This window comes from Theobroma cacao, chromosome 1 (assembly GCF_053813885.1).
Source record: "Theobroma cacao isolate CCN51 chromosome 1, ASM5381388v1, whole genome shotgun sequence".
Classification (NCBI taxonomy): Eukaryota; Viridiplantae; Streptophyta; class Magnoliopsida; order Malvales; family Malvaceae; genus Theobroma; species Theobroma cacao.
Window position 1 is genome coordinate 34,159,102 of NC_142639.1, and position 22,945 is coordinate 34,182,046.

General features: G+C 35.6%; 4 protein-coding genes across 5 annotated transcripts; 2 read left to right on the forward strand and 2 right to left on the reverse strand.

Annotated features, from left to right (window-relative positions):
* LOC18613234 (P-loop containing nucleoside triphosphate hydrolases superfamily protein) lies at positions 1–5,217 on the forward strand. 2 transcript variants are annotated; one of them, XM_018119253.2, is made up of 12 exons: positions 11–239; positions 393–526; positions 629–672; positions 2,142–2,219; positions 2,701–2,893; positions 2,983–3,013; positions 3,136–3,194; positions 3,393–3,466; positions 3,957–4,043; positions 4,641–4,702; positions 4,789–4,817; positions 4,915–5,217. In XM_018119253.2, exons 1-12 carry the CDS (start codon positions 185–187, stop codon positions 4,999–5,001), a joined length of 933 nt encoding a protein of 310 aa, XP_017974742.2. In that variant the 5' UTR covers positions 11–184; the 3' UTR covers positions 5,002–5,217. The 2 variants fall into 2 exon arrangements, with proteins under 2 accessions (XP_017974775.2, XP_017974742.2); XM_018119286.2 differs by lacking the exon at positions 4,641–4,702 and having other exon boundaries at positions 1–239.
* Positions 5,218–7,050: 1,833 nt separating this feature from the next.
* On the reverse strand, positions 7,051–9,746 carry LOC18613235 (auxin-induced protein AUX28-like). The gene is made up of 5 exons (XM_018114231.2): positions 9,310–9,746; positions 8,075–8,301; positions 7,816–7,951; positions 7,568–7,629; positions 7,051–7,434 (listed from the first exon to the last, which is right to left on the reverse strand). The coding sequence occupies exons 1-5, from the start codon at positions 9,573–9,575 to the stop codon at positions 7,397–7,399; spliced, it is 729 nt and encodes a 242-aa protein (XP_017969720.1). The 5' UTR covers positions 9,576–9,746; the 3' UTR covers positions 7,051–7,396.
* Positions 9,747–16,899: 7,153 nt separating this feature from the next.
* On the forward strand, positions 16,900–18,485 carry LOC18613237 (auxin-induced protein 22D-like). Its single transcript, XM_018118109.2, has 4 exons — positions 16,900–17,323; positions 17,475–17,677; positions 17,776–17,875; positions 17,973–18,485. Exons 1-4 carry the CDS (start codon positions 17,103–17,105, stop codon positions 18,043–18,045), a joined length of 597 nt encoding a protein of 198 aa, XP_017973598.2. The 5' UTR covers positions 16,900–17,102; the 3' UTR covers positions 18,046–18,485.
* Positions 18,486–20,473: 1,988 nt separating this feature from the next.
* On the reverse strand, positions 20,474–22,468 carry LOC18613238 (protein OSB1, mitochondrial-like). Its single transcript, XM_007050363.3, has 5 exons — positions 21,958–22,468; positions 21,708–21,846; positions 21,528–21,609; positions 21,317–21,423; positions 20,474–20,951 (listed from the first exon to the last, which is right to left on the reverse strand). Exons 1-5 carry the CDS (start codon positions 22,311–22,313, stop codon positions 20,766–20,768), a joined length of 870 nt encoding a protein of 289 aa, XP_007050425.3. The 5' UTR covers positions 22,314–22,468; the 3' UTR covers positions 20,474–20,765.
* Positions 22,469–22,945: the final 477 nt, after the last annotated feature.

The window sequence follows — 22,945 nt, forward strand, 5'->3', positions numbered from 1 at the left end:
TGATCAAATTACTCCAAATGAGCACGTGTCTTGCTCTCGTTAACTGTTTGAGAGATCCATTGCCCATTGGGTTCTTACTCAGTTTACTGATTTATCCGGAAAAAAAGAAGGCAAGCCATTTCAGGTTCTGGAATCATTCCTTCCAACCTCTCTAGGCTCTCCCTCTCTGTCTGACGGTTCGGCAATGGAGATTCCTTCGATTTCCAGGAATCCAAGACCCTTTTTCTCTTCTTCGAAAGGTTCCAATTTCCTTTTCTCTTTAAATCATGTTTGTGCTTGTACTACGATCCTTTTATCTTATAGAATTGCTTTTACCAATTTGCCTTTTTTTTTTTTGGCTTGTTTTACTAAAAGATCCTGCATCTTCAATGAGTATATTTATTATTGTGCAGAGTCTTTGTTGTTCAAAAGAGTTAAGCTTTCTTCATGGAATCAACATCTGGTGTCCATTTCGTTGAATTCAAGAACTGCACCGCCTTTATTAGGCCGGTACAGTTCTCTAGTTCAGAAGGAGAACCCATTGAAGGTTAAATTTCTTATTGCTATCTTTCAATTCTTTATAATTCCTTCTCCCCCTCTTCCTATGTAATTTACTTTGCTTTGATACTTAATGTCTTCCCTTTTGTAGGTTATATGCTGTCAAAGGAAAGAACTTCCGGTTTTGGAGGCCAGGTATTGGATCTTTATACATTGGAAAGATGATCCGAACATGTGGGAATCATTGAGTAATAGTTTCACTCCATTTGTTTACGTCCGTATCGTTGCAATAGGATGCAGTTATTTATGTTGTTGATGCTTTATTAATATCTCTTCATGTTTGGGTTTAAAATGTCGGGCTATTAAAATATTGTTTATCCCAAATTGCTCTAGCTTTACCACACTCCCATGGTTGATTGCTCTCTCTTTGGTGCTTTTGTCACATGTTGATAGGAGCATATTCAGCTGCAAAATCAATTTCTGTTTCTACTCAAGCCACATGTCTCTAGTCTATCATATTGATACAGAATCAGATGGGAAACTTTTTCTTATAAAAACTGACTTCATTGATGTGAGCTTAACTCACTAGACATGGTATATCTGATATATTTATGCTTTTCTTATTTGGAGTTGGATATGAAATGCAGTTAATCAGATATATTTATGCTTTTCTTATTTGGAGTTTGGATATGAAATGTAGTTATTGTTGGTGTATTTTCAAAATAAAAGATTGTCTCACATAATGGAAAGCTATCTTAGCTTAAAGGTTATGTCACATAAAATACATAATGTGGTGAATGGTTATGTCTCTTTATAAAGTGACATATTGGAAAAACATTTCCAAATCCAAAGGTTACAAGACAATTGGAAAAACACCATAGTTCAAAAGTTTAGATATGGAAAGTTATCTTTTCATATTGTAGTTTGAATATTATGTCTTATGGAATGAATAGTTGTCTTTTCATAAGGCATTATTGAAACAATATCTTTATCCAAGAATTGTATCTTACAAAATGCAAAGGTATCTTTTAGACAAAGAGATGACTTAATGAAAGGGTTGTGTCCTTGAGAAGAGTCACTTGCAAGCTTATATAAATGACATGCTGTCAACCATTTTGACATATCAAAAACAAATAAGACAAGAGCAAAAAAATCAAGAGAGATAGAAGTATTATGTTCTGAAAATAAATATAAACACTTGAAAGTCAAACAACTTTGTAAACTTTCGGATGTATCTAGCAGCTTATCTCGTAAAGTGCAAAGATGACGTTAGATGTTGGTTTCATTGTATTCCTAAAGCTATTTGAATAATTCCCCTTTTGTATACCAAGTGGTGGAGGCGAAATAAGTTTTAAAGATAGTATTTATTGAAAGGCTCACCTTGAAGTCAATTTTGCTGATTATTTGAATTCCATCTAAATCCCTTTTGCATCAATAGTTATTGGTTAGTTGTTTTTATTGCTTTCAATTGTTGATGAGTTGAGAAAAGTTCTTTTTTAATTTCTTTACTAATTTTACATCTCTGCTACTCATTGGTTATAGGGTAAAATATGGTCATGTATGCTATTTGGTCTTTAAGCAATTTTACTTGTTTTCTTATTTATTCTTTTTATCCTCTACAGTTCTCCTTATTTTTGATGATTTTACTTATTTTTTATTTGAAGTTCTATGGATGAGATCTTTGATACTTTGGCTGAACGTTTGCTTCCTACATCAGCAGTAGCATCAAATCCCAATGCAAAGTAAGTTCTAGTTTTTGAATCTAGGAATAATTTGTGCTTTGGTATCCTAAATGAGTGGTCATTGCTGTTTGTTGATGTGGCCTGTATTCAAGTTGAAGGATCTTGCACCCATATGTAAATATCTGTTCTAAAATATTAAATACTTCTACTCCAAATGAAGCAACAACAGTGCCAGTTATAGTATGAGCTCTTATTCTATTCTCTTTGTGGGAAGACTTGTGTCATATGTACCATTTAGAAAAAAAATGTATGCATAATAGTATTGTCTCAAAAGAAGTTCAGTTACAATAGAGTAGCACATTCTTTGCTTATATAGTTTCTTTTTGGTACTGTTCATGCTCTTTTGGAGGCCCTCCATTGTCTCATGCTTCCCTACTGCCTCCATATGGCACTCCTGTCGTTTCTTTTTAGGCTTATCCTAGTTCTTTGCAACTTTTGCTCTGACTCCTCTAGTTAAATCTAATGTTTGGAGATCATGCAGGCATATTGTAGGTTTAGCTGGCCCTCCTGGTGCTGGGAAAAGTACTCTAGCTGTTGAAGTTATGCAGCGTATAAACAAGTTATGGCCCCAGAAGGCTCGATCTTTTGATTCTCAAGTTAAGCCTCCAGATGTGGCTATAGTTATTCCAATGGATGGGTTCCATCTATATCGTTCCCAGCTAGACGCAATGGAGGTTAAGCTTCCACCATCCATGACTTTTCAGTGTCATAGTTGAAACTTTCTTGGATGTTTGTGATTCTAACTGGTGTAACTTCATTTTAGAATCCAGAAGAAGCACATGCAAGAAGGGGAGGTGAGCTTCTGTGTTTAACATTCATTAGTATCTCATTTTGTTGGAAATTAAATTGATGATCCTTTCATTCGTATTTCACTTTGTTAGAAATTAAATTGATGATCATTCCATTGATGAATCAGCTCCATGGACTTTTGACCCCATGCTACTGCTTAATTGCCTGAATAATCTAAGGGATCAGGTTGGTAGCTATTGGTGCTTTAACTCAACAAACATTTGATTTGGGGCAATGTATATTTATTTTTGTGTTTTTCTGTGTATCCATATGGATGAATGGTTGGATAGAGGAATAATTTAGAGATATATAGATGGAGTTTTTTTCATTTAAGTCTGCAACAACTGCAATTTGTATTCTAATCAGAAAAAAAAAATTTCTCAGGGGTCTGTTTATGCACCTTCATTTGATCATGGTGTTGGAGATCCTATTGAAGATGATATCTTTGTGAGCCTTCAGTAAGTGATTCACACCTTTTCTTGTATTCAGACCAGAAACTTCTCAATGTTGGATAGACTAAGTGAGTAAGTGATCTTTTCTTTGTTTGTTGTCTTCTTTTTGTTGAGAATTTGGAATGCTAAAAGTGGATGGAATATAAGATTTAAGCATCTAATTTGACTGCTGACCATTTTCAGATAAAAGTATTAATTGGAGATTGGAAATTTTGAAGTTGGAAATATAATGGAAAATAAAATGAATTTAGCAGGCTGAGTTGAGAATGTGAAGTTATCCCAAGATTTAATTCATGTTGATCTTGTGTAATGTGTATTTGGTTCTTTGCTCACTTTCTTTGGTTATTTCTTGTTTGTATGACTTAATTTACAAATGTAGTTGGAGGTTGGTATGACTTAATTTACAAATGTAGTTGCAGGCTTGCAGCAGTCGATAGGTTGAGATTTAGTTTATGATTGATCAATAAATAAAACATATTTGTTGTCCTCTTTGCAGGCATAAGGTGGTCATAGTAGAAGGTAATTATCTGTTGTTGGAAGAGGGGGTTTGGAAGGAGATATCGTCTATGTTTGACGAGAAGTGGTAAGCATCATGCTCTACCTGTAATAGCTTGATTTTTCCTTTTACTGTTAATTCCCTGCAATTTGATTTTAAAATACACATTGTGAGTTTTCCTCGTGTTTATACTTCAAATATGGTTCACCTGTCTCAAAGGTGAACCATGAGAGCTAGTTTGACACTCTTTTGTTTCCTATTTTTCTGTTTTTTTCTATGAAAACTTGAAAGTAGTTCATGCTTAAAATTGTTCTCATGTCCTTGATTGCATCATGATATTATGCTTCAATTCTAACCAGCGTCTCAAAAGCTGCATGCCTGCATTAGGCTTTATTAGATATGAAATTTCTGCCTTTGAGATGATCATATGAAAAGTCTATTTTGATTTCTGCAATGCTGCAATGGCCTTTGTTCTACATGTTGCTTTATGTTCGAGTTTCATTTATGTTGACCTTGACACGGCTATGCAGCTAGTTTTAAAAAGGCATATTTTGACAGCTGCATGCCTGCTTTAGACTTATTATGTGTGAAACTTCTGCCTTTGAGACAATCATATGAAAAGTCTGGTTTGATTTCTGTGATGCTGCAATGGCCTTTATTCTACATTTTGCTTTTATGTTGAAGGTTCATTGATGTTGACCTTGACACGGCAATACAACGAGTTTTAAAAAGGCATATTTCAACAGGTAATGGATCCATTTTAATTTTTAAACAGGCACCTTTACATATAAAAGATGTTGCATTTTGATTTTGTTTTCCTGTTCTGTAACAGGAAAGCCCCCTGATGTTGCACAATGGCGGGTAAGCTTACTTACTGTGAGCTGAAAAGTTCTATAAGCCTCTAGATAAATTGGTTTTTTTTTTTTTTTGTTTTTTAAATCCTTTCTCTATCATGCAGATTGACTATAATGATCGACCAAATGCCAAAATTATAATGACGTCAAAGAAAAATGCAGACCTGGTAATCAGGTCTGTTGACTTCTGAAGGTAAATGGTTAAAGTAACTTTCAAACCAGATGAAAATTTTCACTACGTAATGGATGAATTGCAATGTAAATGTTGAATCCAGTAGGAAAGATGACTTCAATAATACAATTTCTGCGGATTGTAGAAGTCGATGTCATTAATGGAAAACACTCAATTGTTCATTGCTCATTGGTTTGAATGACAATACATATAGAACAAAACCATTTTACTGTAATTTCTCTTTTGCAGATACACCACATTAAGGTTTGATAAAATTATGTATGCAATGAACGTTTTCATCTCTTTTCGGCCATGAAAAAATAAAGAGAAACAACTTGTCTTGCTTTGTTCCTTTGAGTCCGGCCGTGGATACATAGCAAGCATAAGTGTTGCTTATTCCGCATGTTGAAGTTTTTTATTTTTTTTGAAATTAGGGGAAAGAGATTTGAATTTTACTTTTTAAATAAAAAGATCATGTACTAATCAATGAGTCAAATGTTTAAATGAAAAAATGATAGAGAAATAAAAACAATTAAAAAGAAACGAAGGAGAGTGAAGTGACGAAAAAGATAAACAAAAGATTATATCTCTCCAAACATTAAATGAGTACTCGTAAGTCAAATATCAAGGTTTTTCTTTACGATAGAGCAAATTTTTATTAAAATTGAATTAATAAAAATGCTATAAATATGGTTATATATATTAACTTGTTTATTTCATTAATTCGAAAAATAAATACGATTATCAATTTTGATTTGGACAGTTTTTTTTGGTTAATTCAATTAATCAATTTGCATATAAATCATTAATTATTTACTACATAAGTTATAATAATATTATAAAAAAATTTGATCAATTTGATTATTATTTGAATTAATTTATTTAATTAGATTTTTTTAATTGAGAGAAAAGAAATTCAAATTTTATTTTTTAGAAAGAATCATGCATCAATCAATTAGTTAATTACTCAAGTGCATTTATCAAACTTTTATTTTTATTGATTCAATTAAATTTTTAAAAAATTTAATCAAATTAATTGTTTATACATTTTTAGATATATTCATATTAAAACTTTTTCATAAAAGAAATTGTTAAGGAAAATATGGAATAAAATTTATAATCCAACTATTTTCTCTCACTTTCACTTTAAAAAAAAGAAAAGAAAAAATGGGGCTGGCTGACTTTGGCAACAAGATCCCTTGTATCTCCATCAACGCCTTGTCTCCAGCTTCAGCTTGGGTTCTTCCCCCGTTGCTGCTGCTGTTGCTTCCGGTTCCTTTGTAGCCTCCGACTCTTGAGATTATTTGAAAGAAGGGTCCATGATAGATATTAATATAAGCAAATTAAGTGGGGCAATTTCCCTTGATATTTTCTTTGCCATCCAAAGGAAACGAAGAATTTTGTTTTCTTTGCCAGAACCTAAATGTTACTACTTTCATATATGTTTTATCCTCTAATGGAAACCCTTGCTGTCAAGTTTGAATGGCACCTATAGGCTATAAACCCAACAAAGGAATACAAGATAAAGGAGTTGAGTGGAAATTAAAAAGAAACAAAGTAAAATGTTGCCAAGAGTTGCAACAAGATTGCTGGATCAATATAAGTGTCGTATATACAGTGGGGTAAAACGAGACAAAATTATGAATTTATTATGAACTAATTAATTATTTAGAAAAGTTGAAGAAACTTTGATGTTGATGGCAATAGTTCCCAAGAATTCTTCCCCATGCCCTTCCCCAACAAGCTGTTAAAATATTGACAATTTTCCATCCATGGATTTCAGCAGAGGTGTCAGATCCAAGATATGAGAGACAGAGAAAGACCAGTACTTGATCCAACTGATCAATTTGTACAAAGCCCATGTTGCTCATATTGCAAAATATAATTAATATACATGGGCAGCAACCGCCATGACAATCGCCATTTTTGACTCACTGTCACAGGTCAAATGCTTTATGAAAACCATTCTCCAGTCTCCATGCCCATCTCCGCTTCATCTCGCTCTCGGACACACACCACTGTTTCCCCCCCCCCATTAAATAAATTTCCCTTTCAGTTAAAAACAAAATTTAAGGAACACAACAAGTAATAATAACTACAAAGAGATACATTATTACAGTGAGTGTTTTAACACTACTAAACACAAGCAAAGACAGGCCATGTCTTGCGACGTACAGTAAGATCATATTCATTATTATTGTTTTTGTCCATAACAAATACTTAAGTAGTGGTATCTCACATTAATTTTATATATCAACTCTAAGCACAAAAGCACCCTAATCATAATAGTAATAATAATAAAGTAGTCAACCTGCTCAATCCATCTGCTCGCTTTTTGCTTCTTATCATTGTTTCGACAGCTGCAGCGACCACAAGATCAAAGGAGCAGGTTGTGCTAATAACAGCTACCAACTTCAGCTTCTGTTCTTGCATTTCTCCATGGCTCTTGGTGCTGAAATTCATCAACATTTTTTTACTTTTTTTTTTGTTAAAATTAATTCACCAAAATACTAATTAAATAAAATTAGGTAAAAAAGGGGTTTTGTTTAATTAATTCTAAGTGAATAGGAAATAGTAATACTAACCAAGCCCAATTGCCTCTGTTCCTTTCATTATGCGCAACCTCTTGCATGATTCAACAAACATACTGATATTCAAAATTAAAAAGAAGATTAGTTTTGTTTCATTTATGTAAATTTTGTAAAAGTTGTTAATACATTGTTGCTCTCCAATTATATATATATATATATATATAGGAATTATTTATGTGACTGAAAAGCTCCAAAGTGGAAAACAGTGAAGAGCTGTGAATTAATGATGGAAGGTAACTTACTCCCATGGGACATCACCAACAAGCATCCAGTCACCATCCTTGTCCTCATAGGTAGGAACATAATCCGAGCCATTAAGGAGATCCATAAGCTTGCTCTCATTCATGAAATCCTTCACTCCTTGGGATCCACAATTTCCTTCACTCAACACACATTTCATTATATCAATAAAAATCATAACCTTAAACAAAAAAAGAATAAAACAAAAGAAAAGAAAAGGAAAACTTGCTCTTGATGTAAAGCAGGTTACGTAGTACGTACCAATAGTGAAAGAACTGAACATTTTGGCTAGGGCATCAGAAAGTTCCAGGTAAGTTTTGTACATCCTCAAGTCCACTTTGCGGAGGTAAGGTGCACCGTCCATGCTGACCTTCACAAAGGCGGCGTTGCCTGCACCGCCCTTCTCACTCTCCTCGCTGCTGCTCTTTTGGGTGGCGAACATGTTCTTCCGGAATGACCGGACTGGCGGCCAACCCACAACCTGCGCCCTAAAGTCATATATTATGAACTTTTATTAAATAAATAACTTTCGCCTTCGATTTACAGTCTCATCACTGACAGGAATTTTCATTTTGGAAACTAGAGTATCAAGGTTAAAATAATTACAATATCGAGGGAAAATTTAATTGTATGATATATATTCTTTGATGAGTAAGAATGATAACTCTACACGGATCTATGAAACTTTATGTATAATATCTTAATTTCTCTTTGTTTATATTTGGATATTAAGTAAGTAAATCTTCGGATTTTTTTTTAGGAAAACAAATTTTGGTTTTGAATTTATTTTATATATATATATATATATCTCCATTCTAATTGTTATTTAATTATATCATTTACTAAAAAATTTACAAGTCTGAACAAATATGCTTGCTTTGAACGGAAAATATAAAAAGTCCTAAGAAAATAGCAAATTTTGCGTGAAATGGTTGTTAGCAATTAGGAGCCTATAGTAGAAACTAATTGGATGGAAGATGCCATTAATTGAATAGAGGAGAATAATTAGGTTCTTAAATAGTATTTCAAGGGAATTGAATAGAGGCGAATAATTTGAAACGCATCTCTCATTCTTTTTGTCCTTCCATATAATAACCAACCACATCTCATTTTGAAATTAAAAAATTCGTGTAAAAATCTAAGCTTCACAGTGGACTGGTGTATTTTCAGGTAGTAGAAGCTCCACAAATTGAAATGATAATTTATGGCTTTCCACCTTATTCTCTATTTTCTTTTCTGGATGATTGAATTGCTTCAAGATCCAACATCTTCATGACAAACATAACATCAAAGCTCTAATTGCCCAAACTCCTCTTTTTTTATGTTAAAATATGCTTAACTTTAGCACCTAATAAGCCTAATCATCCTATAATTATATGCACCAACATATTTCCAGACAAACTAAAGCAAACAAGATTTTTTTTTTTTTTTTTTAAAAAAAGAACATAATAAGATGAAGAAGAACCCAAAACAACAAAAAAAAGCATGCAACTTACTTGGCAGGAGGCTTCGCAGGATCAGTGGCACAAGGGAGAAGATTCTTCTCCTTCTCATTTGGATCCACCCCAGAGCTTTCTTTTGAGGAAAGGTTAAGCTTCAAATCAACTGTCTCAGAGAAGCCTCTCTTCCTTGCAACCTCTCCTTCTCCTGCTCTAATATTCCCAGGCAACCCTAGCCTCAGCTCAGTCTCTTCAAATCCCATTTTCGCCTTCTCGCCACCAACATCTCCTCCTCCTTTCCCCAACTTCAGCCCAACTCCCATGGCTTTTCTCTCTTTAATCTTTTTTTGTAGTCTTGTGTATCTAGGCTTTGGCTTTGTGGTTTTCGAGTTGGTTTGGTGCTTTGAAATGAAAGTGAAAAAATAGAGAGAAAAAGGTCGTAATAACAAAGGGGTTTGGGATATAGTAAGAGCAATAGCGACGTCGGCAAAGAAGAGAGGAGTGTTGGGCATTGAGAGGGTATTAATATACGGAGGGGTGCATTGTCGGTTTCTCCTTCTGATAAACTGGGATGTGGACACGTGGCATGACCTGTGAGCTGGATTATCCCAACTTGCTGGGATAGCTGACGGCAAGGTGACGTTAGCATCCTATGATTGTGTGTAGAGAGAGAGTGGACAACCCTCGTTGGCTGCTCTCCCCATTTTAACTTGGGTTTGGCCCACCTTTGGTTTTTTTTTTTTTTCTAAAATTTACCATAATTGAGAATTGGGGATGGTAGTAATTTTTTAATTTTTTATATAATCTTCTTTTTTTTTTTTATCAAAACGTGTCCTTCATTAATTATATTTTAATTTTAGATATAACAAAGTATTTTAAGAGGAAGCGAAAGAGTGAAACTTAGACTATAATCTTTTATAGAGAGGCAACACAAACATTTTTGTAATTCTTTATGCATTTTATCGGTAAAATGACCAAATAACTTATAGTACATACACACAAATGTGGATATATTTTGATTTTATTTAGATGTATAGGAGTATATATATAGCCTGTGTTCCCCAGGCTCAATTGCATTTTCACGCATGTATTTTACATTATTCCTTATACAACACCGTATGTATGGTCCAAGTGCTTAGAAATTAAGATGACAGAGAAAAAGTGTATGTTGGGGTGTGGCTTTAACTAGTGTGTGCTTTGGAAAGGAAATGTGGGTGCAAAAGGAGAAACAAGGAGCAATAATTTGACAGGGCACACTCAACTGGACGTGACTATGGCATGCACAAAACCAGTCTGAGTTTCCATCATCTCTATTATGATGGATGTTGCGGTCTCAAATTGCATGTACACATGGAGGCCACGATCACTTCTCATAAATTCCACCCACTATATCGGAACTAGCATATTGAGGAAATTATGGATTTTTTTTTCGTCCAAGATATTTTAGGTACCATCATTCAGTAATTTAACCGCAAAATTAGTTTCTTGATTACAGTCAAAGCACCGAGAAAGATATGCAAGTCATTAATCTTAATCTTATTTTAATAATTAAACTAGTAATTAAAATAATCATATTCCTTAATTCTTTAAACCTTTCATAATCATATAGATCCCGAGAATACTTGAGAAAAATCTACTACTATACCCTCTATATATTTTAACATCCAACTGTTACATTGTTACTTTTTAACGTTTACTCAATCTAAAACCGTAAGATGATGCTAAGTATGGCTTGAACTAAAGAAAAATCTTGATTAGCCCAAGAAAAGTGGGACAAGTTACATTAATCAATGTAATCATTCATATCTTTTCTAGATAATAAGTAAAGTTGCAGCTTTTTAATCATCGACAGCACCTTTTTCTTATCATAATCACCTCTTTAACCTTTCTAAGTAGAGAATCCTTATTATCATTAATCAATTCAAGTTAGTTTTCCCTGCGCTCCTTTTAAAACGATATGGTAATAATATATACACACTAGTTTGAATACGATCCTCCCTTGCCTTGGGCATGATTTCATGGTTTAAACTTTAAACAATAAATAAATAAAGAAAATCCAAATAGAATAGGGTTTGCCTTTTTTTTTTTTAATCTCGACGGTTGGCTGAGAAAGTGGGACCCAAGTGTAAGAAAATGCATGTGATGAGATTCACTGGAGGGGGGAAATTTAAGGGACCCACAAAGTGGCCATGTGAACTTGTTTGCTTATATGGTTGTGTGTCGCCTATGTATCAAACCCTATCCCATGTGCGCCGCTGCAGGGCATCCCACTGCCCTTCCCCTTCTTTTTATTTTAATCTTTTTTTTAGTATAATTAAACTGTACCATTAACCACAGCCTTAATTATGTATTAATTAGTAGTAAAAAATAACCAATATATACATTATTATGTTATTAACAGACGAAACTTAATTAGATCAGATTTCTTCTAGGAAATTCCTACGTAAACGATTATAACAAAAATAATCTAATTACCTAAATTTAATCTTTTATTAGTAGTATCCGAATTTTGTTGAATAGAATTCTAATTTCTAAGTACCCTAAACTCCTTCCAAAACCTCTTAGTTATGGAATATCTCTGTCAGTTAGGTAGAGAGGTCTTCAATTCTACAAAGAGTATCTACAGTTTTTGAGTACTAAAATTTTGACACTTGGTTTCGATCCCTACAAAGAATCAGAGGTAGGTTCCGGCATTGTGCCCATCCGAAAGTAGTCAGCCATCCCCTTTGCATAGATCATCAATATAACCAAATGATCATTTCCTTTTTTATATTTCTTTTGTGCTGGATAAAATAATAATTCAATCATTATTGACCAGAGATACTGTTATTTTATTCCCTACTGGGCGGTGGTTATGTTCACTGATGTCAATTAAAAATAAAAAAAATGGAGACAAATGGTATTGAGGGCAGGGTTAGAAAGAACCCAAAGAGCTGAAAATGGTGAAAAACTAGTGCATGCAAGAATCTTTTTGCTCTGTACCTTCCATGCCGGAAATGCTACGCTTTTGTTTTATTGTTATTGATTCTTTCAATTGCGATTAATATAATCTCACTTCAATGCTTTAAGAACAGATCCTAATTAATAATGATATGTGAATCTTTTCTACAAAAAGTGCGGTTTTGCTTGCACTTATGACAATGAAAGATCGCATGTTCACATCTTAGATGCTACTTTTAGTGAAGATTTGAGTGATTAAACTATCCTCTTTTTATCAACTTAATTGCAAGTTGGATCATTAATTTGACATGTACTGTAACTAATCTATATATTCGATGGAGATGAAGCTTTGAAAAAGGAAAGATATTAAAACTGTTCAATAGCTACATACATGTATATAGATATATGGCTAGAAATGATTACTGATATATATGGAAGGTATGGGAAAAGGAATGAAATTGGTTCCAATGCAATGTATTCCTCCAAAGACTGACAAATTCAAGTGTCGCATTCACTTTTCTAGGTATGCATGCTAAAGCTCCTTCCAACAGCAACAAATTAATGAGAGTTTTGTTTGCATCAATCAACAGCCAACAAACCTTGAACACTTTGATTTGTTGTTGGATTATATGGAAAAAACTTTCATTTTTCCCTCTATCTATTAGAAAAACCAAGGCCCAAATTAATAAATCATCATATTTTCTTTTTCTGCAAATAAAGATATTGCATGCTTTGGATTTTTTTTTCCCTTTCTTTCCTGAAAGCAGTATGGCTTATTATGTGCATGTTTCATGTATAAATACGTTGCATGAAAACTAATAATTTTCGAGTCGTAAGTAAGCAACCATATATATAAATGTCAACCCATGCAATTGTTGTTGTTTTCGTATTGTCCTATATATTTAATGAGGTCCGTCCATGGGGACATGACCCTAGGGTTATGTTATAAATTAATCAACAAAGTTAGATTGACTAGGTCTTAATTTCTTTGAACCTGGAGTCTTCATGAAGGGTCCATCCTTTTCATTCTTGTTTATTAGACGTCCAAGTTATGGGAAGCGGCAGAATTAAGGATTCATAAAAGATAGAATGCTGAAATTCGTGGCTATGCTTGTGGCCAACCATGCCAAGAGAAGATGAGAAAATAGCCACCCTTGAATGACCGTTGAAAAATTTTTGTAGATAAAATCGAATTAAAAAGCAATGGGGTGATCTCATTTTTCAAGAGAATCACACCAAGAAGTAGTAATCAGATTGGATATGGATTTTGGTACTGCCGGATATCCTGTCTCACCTTTAGGTGGCAAAAATGGGCAGCCAGACTAAACTCGTCAACCAAGGGGCCGAAACCACAGCACCCCATGGTGGAGCTCTGAAAGTGCAAGTTTGGGCCCACTCTGAGCAAGAATAATGGCCCAGTCCCTGCTATTATTAGTACTCTGAAACATGTGGGTCCCACATCTGGACATCCATAATTAGTACCCACATTCACGTGTGCAAGTCAAGATGACTTCTCCTGTATTTCAAGTTCAACCACCGCTACTAACAGCCAAGCTTTTTAAGAAGGTAATTAATTTGGTATGATTAGCCATAAATTTGTATTTTTCTCCATTTAGGCATATCTGGTTTTCTAAGATAATATAAACAGCTGAAAGTTTACCCATGAAAGATGGGGTTGATGCATGCGTGCCTGCATGCAAAACGGTGATGATGGCATAAGATGGTTGATGCGCATGGGAAGCAAAGGCCAAACCCAATAATCACGGGCACAGCAACAGTAGCTGCGTGGGGGCTGCTCTCTTTAATGGCTTTTGGGCTTCTTCTCCAACTAAGAGTCCAAAATTTCAAGCTTTCCGCCACCACGAGTGGGCGTAGGCCTTACTATCGCCATCAGCAATTAAGACACCACACGTGTGGTTCAATGATATGATAGCTTCGCACTCTCACTGCATTTATTGCAGCTTGGTATGCTTATCCTACACTACATTTGAAGTTTGATTTGGATGGAAAAAGCGAAGGAGGGAATTATATTATATTATCTATCAACCGGAGCTTGGTATCATCTGAAAAGGTTGGAGGTTGGCGGTGGTCAAGAGTCCGCACTTTGACTATTCTTCGTTAAAAAGAAGAGAGATGAAGTATTTGATGAACTGTACCTAGTTAACGAAAGGTGGTGATTAGGTTTTTACGATGTTGAATTTTTTTTTTCTCAGTCCTAAGGATTTTGCGTTTAATTAATATTGAAAAATTATGGGGGCAACAATACAATCAACAAAGGGGGTACACTACACAATGTGATGTTGTGGGGTATAAGCTGATGGGATGAAGTCAGCATTGGCATAGACAGAAACTTAAAAAACTAATCCAAGCGTGTTTGGGGGGTGAGAAAGGGTGTGGACCCTTTCTCTGTCTGTGGTCCTTAGAATGCAATTCCAAAGATAACTGAGTTGTGACTGCGATAACAAGGCAAAATTAGATCACAACGGTAGCTCGAAATTCAAATGTGACACCTATCAGTTTGTCCGTTGCCTTTTTTTTCTCATGCCATCTCCTATCTATGTGAGTTGTATTTTTGATATGGTGCAGCTTTGCGGATATGTTTTGGTAGCCTAAAGGAACTGGGTCTCAGTACATTGGCACCAGCAAACAAAGCTGCCCCATACCCAACAAGGCTGTTGAGAAGATTTCAAAACTTGGGCTGCCCACTTCCTCAACCATCTATATTGGGGAACACTTCAACAGGTGCTGGAAAAAGAGTTTGCATCTCTTCAAATTTTGCTTCAAAAAACACAAAGCTGCAGCAGCCTGGTACATTAGTAAGCTCCATTTCCCACCCATAAAAATTAAAGTTAGACTTTTTTTTTTTTAATTTTTACAGTAAATTAGATTTGGGTTATAAGTCAATAAATATTTTTTCGTTATCTTATAATTTCCTCTTTTTTTAACATTCAAATTTTAAATATAATACCCAAAATTTTATAGTGAGTCGTGATTGATACCTGGAATTATTATGCAATTAGGTGGGGGAGGTTGAGTTGGAGCAAACTTCACAGACAGGAAAAGCAGATTAAGGTCTCTACATAAATGAAGCACAACTTATTTGGGATCATCTTGGTACTCGATGATTGTCTTCTCTTTGTCATGCCAATCGCCGGACTTTGTTATTTTCTAATTTCCAGTATCCGTGTGAGCCAGCTTTCTAAAAATTATAATAGAGCGGCAATCGGCTGTAAGGCAAAATCTTGTCCCTGGTTAGATCGACAAATCCTATTCCAAATGACGTAGTATTTGCAAACTGATTTTTACATCAATTTCATGCCAGAAGAGAGAAAAAGAAACTCGCGTTACTAAGCAATGTAAACTCCTTTTCTATATTAATTTGTAGAGGCAAAGGTTGAAACGTAATCGCACGTTGATTAAATTTAAGATTAAGAATCTACTCACAATCGCGGATGCAGCAGGAGCATTGACAGCTGCTAGCTCAGTGCCATGCAAACCTGCCTTATTATCAAATCTTTGATCAGTTAATGCCGATCGAGGCCACAAAAACCTAGATTTCGTGGACGAAAAACTCAACATGTAGCCATCATGTTGCTTTTAATTAATTCACTGGAATTTTGTTATACATCCCCATCTGAAATTGACAAGTGAGAAGCTATCTATTGGCATTAATTAATTGTTCCACCTCAAATTTTGTGAACAGCGCTTAGCGGGCATTTTATATCAGTTATATATATGCACCCCACAAGACTTAACTAACCTTAAAGACAGTTGGTTTTGTGCATGTTAGTATTGAGTGGTGCTAGCATGCCTCTTGGTTGGTTGGGGATAGTTTGAAATTCTAGCTGCAAACAAATGGACTTTGGATACATTTTTCGTTACTATCTATCTTTCCCATCTTATATTGGGCTTAGGAGATTAAAAAGGAAAAGGAAATTTCACGTTTCTTCCCTCTTGAATTTACAACGAAAAACTCATAATCTCTTTGACAAAATATACTTTAAACTTTGTGTAATGAGAGTCAAATCCAAAGATAAGATCCTGGCGAATAATCAATTTCTAAACCCTCCCTCTAACAAGGAGAAGACTGGAGGGGAAAGGAAAAACCCCGTGGGGTAATAGTAGAAGAACAAGTACCATTCGGCCACATGACATTCCACATGTCATGTACAACCTAAAATGGCCCATCAATTAAAGAAGGGTCCCACTGTTCTCATCCCACATGCAATGGCCTTACCAATCAACGACATCCACGTGGGACCCAGGTTCACATGGGGCTCTTTCCCATTCCCCGCCCCTAACTCCCCCAACCCCCTCGGGATCCAACGATCCTTGACTCACTCTCCGAATCCTCTCAAACCCCCCCATCTCAGCCGTCCATTCTGGTCCACAGTCTTCACTTCCATCGGCTGTGCTTGTCCCTCCTTTGTCCCCTTCACTTGGGGCATCCAAATTCAGCGCTGCCCCACATGTGACAGGCAGCCATATCTGTCCATGTCCCGGAACATCGACTATCCTGCCCACGCGCATCGCTCCACGTGTCCCCATGGGGTCCCACGAGGGAACCCAGATGATTGGTCATTCCAGAAGCGCGTATGATACCGCGTGCGTGGGATTATCATTTCTCATCGATGAAATGCATGCACGAGTGAACAAGTCACCTGGATTTTGTCCCTTGAAACAGTTTCTCCCCTATAAAACATGTCCTGCTTCACATCTTTTCTCATCAACACACTGTCCGCAAATCTTTTACAAAGCTTCTTTCTTGGGCAAACACAAATAAGAGTTTTAAAAGAGATCTGCAAAAGCAAAATCCTCAAGTTCTTCCTTCGAACAATATTTGGAGCAATAGGAAACATATTGGAAGAGTACTATTATTCAGGTTGGGAAATATTTATATATTGGTAGCAATGGAAAGGAGAGTGAATTACCAGAACGATCTCAATCTCAAGGCAACGGAGCTCAGATTGGGGTTGCCTGGGAGTGATGAGCCTGAGAAACAATCGACTCCTTGTATCAGAAACAATAAGAGATCTTCATCAGAGATTTCTGAGGAGTCAAGGTCTAAGAGCAGTTATTGCGTGACAGAGGCTGGAAATGATGATCACCAGGACACTGCCCCTCCTGTCAAGTAAGTGTATATATATATATATGCATATGAAACCTCTTGTCTTACAAACGTTTGGTTAACAAAAGGTTAGACTATAGGGTATGGGTATAATGAGTTACTGAGTTATTTTTAGATAGAATCTTATGAAAAATTATTTTATGAATTAATGCAGGGCACAAGTTGTAGGATGGCCACCAATCCGATCTTACAGGAAAAATTGTTTACAGACCAAGAACAATGAGGTTGAAGGGGCAGGGATGTACGTGAAAGTAAGCGTTGATGGAGCTCCTTATCTCAGGAAGATTGATCTCAAGGTTTACAGAAGCTACGCGGGGCTGCTCAAGGCTTTGGAAAACATGTTCAAGCTCACCGTTGGTAAAAATCATAACCTTGACAAACCAATGATAAAACTATGGTGATTATTAATAATTTTGTAGTAGAAGTGCTGATGGTTTTTGATCTGCAATTAATAGGTGCGTACTCAGAGAGGGAAGGCTACAATGGATCTGATTATGCTCCTACTTATGAAGACAAAGACGGTGATTGGATGCTTGTTGGAGATGTTCCCTGGGAGTAAGTTCTCTATCCAAAGCTACTTTTCTTGAACGTTAAATGTTGATTTCCTTCATTTTATCAACAAACTCATATTTTTGTTGCCTTTTGTTTACAGAATGTTCATCTCCTCCTGCAAGAGGCTGAGAATCATGAAAGGATCAGAAGCCAGAGGCTTGGGCTGTGTATGAGTTCCACAACGAACAAATTGTTTAACAAGAAGAGACAAGTTTACAAGAAATTTGCTTTGGCTCGGATAATCCACAAGGAAGATCAATCTGCTCTCCCTGAGAGGCTACTTGCTAGAGGAAAATTTCAGAGATTAACAAGATCGTCTATTTTCCCCTTCTTTTCGTCTTCTTGAATCATGGACGGCTTTGGGCCTCCGCTAATTCAAAGATCTATAGTTCTTTATAAAGAATATAGCACAATATCAAAAGCAGGAAACGAATATAGAATGCTTGATATCCAACTGTAAAAAGGAAATATTACTTTACCATTTTTCCAGGATAAGCATATGTAACGAGAAGTTTACATGAAAGGCAAAAACTTATACATATTTATGTGTACAGTTTCGTATTGTATTATTTTGATCAGAATGAACAAATGGCAAGAATAAATTCTCTCAAAATTCTTCCACTTCCACTATACTATCTATCCTTTTATAATTAATTGATAGCTAATTTAGCTAACACTTCCAAATACGGTTGAATAAAAACGATAACAAAGCTACCTTTGTTCCCAACTCAATCGGTTTCCAGTTTCCACAATCTTGAGATATATACATGGTGGCGGCATTCATCTAATACGATAATCTTGAGAAGTAATGATTCATTCAGCTATATCCTATGTCTGTGACAGAAAGCATACATGCATCTCAGGTAATGACAGACTCGGTTTTTCAAATTGTAAGCTGTAATTATAAATTACATGTTGGATAATTTTCAAGATTAATTGGCTTATTTCTCAACGCCTCCGTTTCATTTGAAACATTAGTTAAAACTTTGGGATGTACTTAATTTGCCATGTGCATGTGCAAGAGTTTCTTCTGGTAACAGAAATTTGGCAATGTGAGAGAACTGCTTAGCCAATAGAAATCTTTGAGATAACCACGTATTGGCTTATAAAACAAGTAAAAGCAATTAATCCCTTGATTAGTCAAAAGAAGAAGAAGAAGAAGAAAATATTGTTGAAACAAGATTGCTTAGAGTTTAGAATGGCGTGGCCCAATACCGAATGTTGCTGACACAGATCGGAAGGAGTTGTGCGATTTGCATCACAATACAAGATGGCAGCCACTAGAGTGAACAAATCCTAGCTCGAGGATACGGGATTAGAATTTTTATGCGAGAAATATCAAGGACTACAAATTGCTACTGCTCAAGCGGAATGGAAAGATAAAAGGCCTCCTTTTTTTCCCCATTTGCAATGAGAACCTCACAAAGTGAAAACAAAAGTAACTAACATGGGCAGGTGGGTAGGGTAGAGCAGCTAAAGAATAATCCAGAAATTCGTCACTACCCTATCTAATGATAACTCTCAATGACTTGTGTCAAGCAGAATTCAATTTTATTGAAATTTAACAAAATGATAAAAAAATCATCAAGCAATTTTTTTTTCTTTTTTTGAAAAGCAGAAGATTTCATTGGCATTTCATTAAGTAACAATGAGAGCAGAAAAACTCACTGCTAATGACAATAGAAAAACCTGCAGGATAAACAAAAAAAAAAAGGAACCTGCAGTACAAAGCAATCACCCCCCTAGTCCCCAAAATCATCAGGTAATGCAAATGTGCGAGAGGGATGAAGACCAAGAGCAATCTTATAACAAAGAAGCAACAGAATAAAAGCCAGTTTGGGAGAAGGGTTAAAAGGGTTCATTTGGTCAGCGTCCTATATATAAAGACTAATTGAGACTGGTTATTGGCTCAATGGACTATCATTTCAACAACATGCTGCTGTTTAGAAGAGAAGCCACATTATCTGTGTCAGATTTATACTAATGCATGTCTAAAACAGGATTCTAGCACACTTGACAACCAGGCAGGGGACAGATTTCATCTTGAACTGCTGCTTATTGAAGGAGAAATGACAGAAATTAACAATGTCGAATAATCAAAATTCAGTATGTCCAGTCCAGAAAAGGAATGACTGGTGTGAAGCCAAGCTTTGAACTAAACCTGTCTGCATTTGATTTCCTAAAATTTGATGGCACAATACATATACTAAATAAATAGGATGAAAAATAATAAGAAAACTAAAAAGTTGAGAGCATTTAAGTTAGACAATATACAGCAAGAATTGAGTTTAAACTGGAGGTTGAAAATATAAGGGAGATGCAATTCAATTAACTTCAAAGCCATATTAAAGTATAAATTGAATGAAAAAATATAGATTGAGATCTTGTATCAGCATTGGGATCCAATGGGCAGAATAAGGTAGTAGAATGTGGTAGAGTTCCAACATCTATCACCCAATATTGGGAGAGGAGGAAAGAGGGCAAAAAACCAGAAACTTAATAAGTTCTTATTTCTACTCTTCAATATAAATTAAAGAATTTAGATCCAATCCGGTGCTCATGCATAAGATGTGTGCTACATTATCAGAGTAAAGAACCAGGTTTAAGCAATTGAATTAATTAGTGAATCATCAATTTCTTCATGGTAATTACAGAGGAAGGCCACCAAAAGACAAATCTATTACACTGACAAACATAATTAATCATATTCCAGAAATTCAAAAGGTCAAACAAAAGCATATGAAACTAGAACTTGTAGACGATGCAAAATTTACGGAACAGACCATACATCTGAAGGGTATCAGGGCTTACAAAATTTCCTCATGCAATATGCGAGCACCATGCCAAGGGTACTCAACTTATAGCAACGTCACAAACACAGTAGAATAAGCCATTAGAAAGGCGTGAGATTATCACCAGTGATTGAAGCATGCATCCTTTCATCCTCATCTTCGAAATAACTCATTCTGGAGTCTAGTATCTCCAATTGGGACTTCACCCAGTGTGGATTATTCCTACCTTCAATCCATAGAGCTTCTCCAGTATCCTTGTGCTTAAAATCTGGATATTTTGGGCTCCTCTGTACATCGAGGAAACAACACTGAGTTAACAGTTAATAGAAAGTGCTAGCAAAATATTTCAATGGCAAAGCATTCAATTCTATTGGTGCAATATAATCAGACCATGAAAGATGAAACTCATCCATCTAATTCCACAGTCCGGAAAGCCAATTCTTGTTTTGACTCAAACATTTCTTAGGTTAGTTTTTACAAAATTGTAATATGACCTTGATGCATGTAAAGCATTGTTGGCAAAGCACTGACTGTAGCCTAATTCTTGTAATTGCATTAAATCTTAAAGGTAGATATGTACATATCAAAGCACAACCACATCAGACATGATGCAATGATCTTCTGAATTCAAATGAGACTGCTGAACAACTACCTTGTTCTTCCTATTATCCCACCATTCTGTAGGATTGGCGAAGAACGCTTGCCATAGTTCCTCAACAGAGCCCATATTATTCACAACATTACCGCCAAATTTCCTATCTGCCATGATTAAACCCAATGTAAAAAGAAAACAATAAGAAGACAAAAACTCGCATCGTTATTTGTTCAGAATGTTTTTCAGCCAAACGGGCAATATGACTTACTAGGCACCACACTAGAGCCACGATCATATGATGCCACAGAGGAGGAGTTCCTTTCCACAAAATTTAATTGTTGGACAACTATCTATAGTGTGATACCAAAAATAAGAAAAACAATAAGAATATTCTTCAAATCTTCAATAAGCCAACGAAAAATGAAAGGATTATAGTAATTCTGGGGACCTTGTAATAAGTCTGTTGTTTGCCATCGTCACTTTCAACCGTATCCGAAACCAACCGACCACAAACATATATTTGTTGCCCTTTCTCTACATGCTGATACGCAGTATTCGCCAACTCATCCCAAAATGTCAAATTAATCCTAACAATTTTTTTTTAAAAAACCAAAGATAAGCAAAATGAGAAATTTGTGTAATAAGGCACATTTTGGGGCTGAATTTTCATTTTCCCTAAGAGCAAATGAAAAAATTACCATGTGGTGTCGGTAGAGGATTTCTTGACGGCTAGTCGAGTCCACGCCAGGACTTTGCCGGATGGTAAGTGCTTCATGTCGACGGCGGCGCCGACATTGCCGATGAGGTGCACCGTATTACAAAGGTCCTTGCTCCACGGGATTTCTGGGGGTTTTGGGTACGTTACTTGAAGGTTGTAGTTTTGGTCTCTGTAATCGACAGAGCATTTCAGCGTTCGAAAGGACCGCGGTCGTTTAGTGAGGGAAAAAGACGAGTATTGGGGAGTCGGAGATAGGGAGATGATGTTTGTGTGAGGGTTTCTTGGGACGGTGAATAAGAGGTTTCTGCTTGACATTAGCGTTTGCCCAAACGCCATCGCGGCTCTTTCTCTTTAGCTTTCGTGAAGGGTTGGCGCCAAGCTGCGAAGTAGATGCTGAAAGTAAAACTGCAGCAAGAGAAACGCTTTCGTATCTTTGCCGGCCTCGGTATCTTGGATTCTGGGAAAGGATTTAAGTTTAATGATGAGTTGTCCCAAATGCTCAAGGACAAAGATTTTTGCTGTCTGCTGGGCAGGATGTGTTGGGCCGGGTTCTGACCTGTTCTGTAATAAATGGACTCGGAATACTGGACCAATCTTGGGCCTTGTGAGCAGCTTGAGTTTAGCTTCTTCTGTTTTGCAATAATCAGACCTTTTTAAAGGAATGGAATATGACAAAAAAAGTATTTAAAAAAAATGTCAATAGGCAGGGTATTCATCAAATCCTATTGTTTCATAAGATAATCAAACTCTATAATATTCAATTAAAATTTTAAATTGCTACTCGAACTTTTAGCCTAGTATTTTAGACCTTACTCAATAAATACTTGATTAACATAAATTAAAAACTAATTTTTTATGTATATTATTAATAAAAATTAATTTAATAAATTAAAGTTAGTTCATAAAAATATTAAAATTTAAAATCATATTTAAAACAATTAATGAATTTTAGTAAGTATTATATTAAT

Excerpts from the sequence above, each read along its gene's own strand:
- LOC18613234 (XM_018119253.2), top strand. The coding sequence starts at position 185 with ATGGAGATTCCTTCGATTTCCAGGAATCCAAGACCCTTTTTCTCTTCT. Across the intron at positions 3,014-3,135 it reads AGCACATGCAAGAAGGGGAG|CTCCATGGACTTTTGACCCC; the intron begins GTGAGCTTCTGT and ends TTGATGAATCAG. Across the intron at positions 3,467-3,956 it reads GATATCTTTGTGAGCCTTCA|GCATAAGGTGGTCATAGTAG; the intron begins GTAAGTGATTCA and ends TCCTCTTTGCAG.
- LOC18613235 (XM_018114231.2), bottom strand. The coding sequence starts at position 9,575 with ATGGGAGTTGGGCTGAAGTTGGGGAAAGGAGGAGGAGATGTTGGTGGC. Across the intron at positions 8,302-9,309 it reads CCTGCGAAGCCTCCTGCCAA|GGCGCAGGTTGTGGGTTGGC; the intron begins GTAAGTTGCATG and ends ATATGACTTTAG. Across the intron at positions 7,435-7,567 it reads AACAGAGGCAATTGGGCTTG|CACCAAGAGCCATGGAGAAA; the intron begins GTTAGTATTACT and ends GATGAATTTCAG.
- LOC18613237 (XM_018118109.2), top strand. The coding sequence starts at position 17,103 with ATGGAAAGGAGAGTGAATTACCAGAACGATCTCAATCTCAAGGCAACG. Across the intron at positions 17,324-17,474 it reads GACACTGCCCCTCCTGTCAA|GGCACAAGTTGTAGGATGGC; the intron begins GTAAGTGTATAT and ends GAATTAATGCAG. Across the intron at positions 17,876-17,972 it reads GTTGGAGATGTTCCCTGGGA|AATGTTCATCTCCTCCTGCA; the intron begins GTAAGTTCTCTA and ends TTTTGTTTACAG.
- LOC18613238 (XM_007050363.3), bottom strand. The coding sequence starts at position 22,313 with ATGGCGTTTGGGCAAACGCTAATGTCAAGCAGAAACCTCTTATTCACC. Across the intron at positions 21,610-21,707 it reads AACAACAGACTTATTACAAG|ATAGTTGTCCAACAATTAAA; the intron begins GTCCCCAGAATT and ends ATCACACTATAG. Across the intron at positions 21,424-21,527 it reads TGGCTCTAGTGTGGTGCCTA|ATAGGAAATTTGGCGGTAAT; the intron begins GTAAGTCATATT and ends TAATCATGGCAG.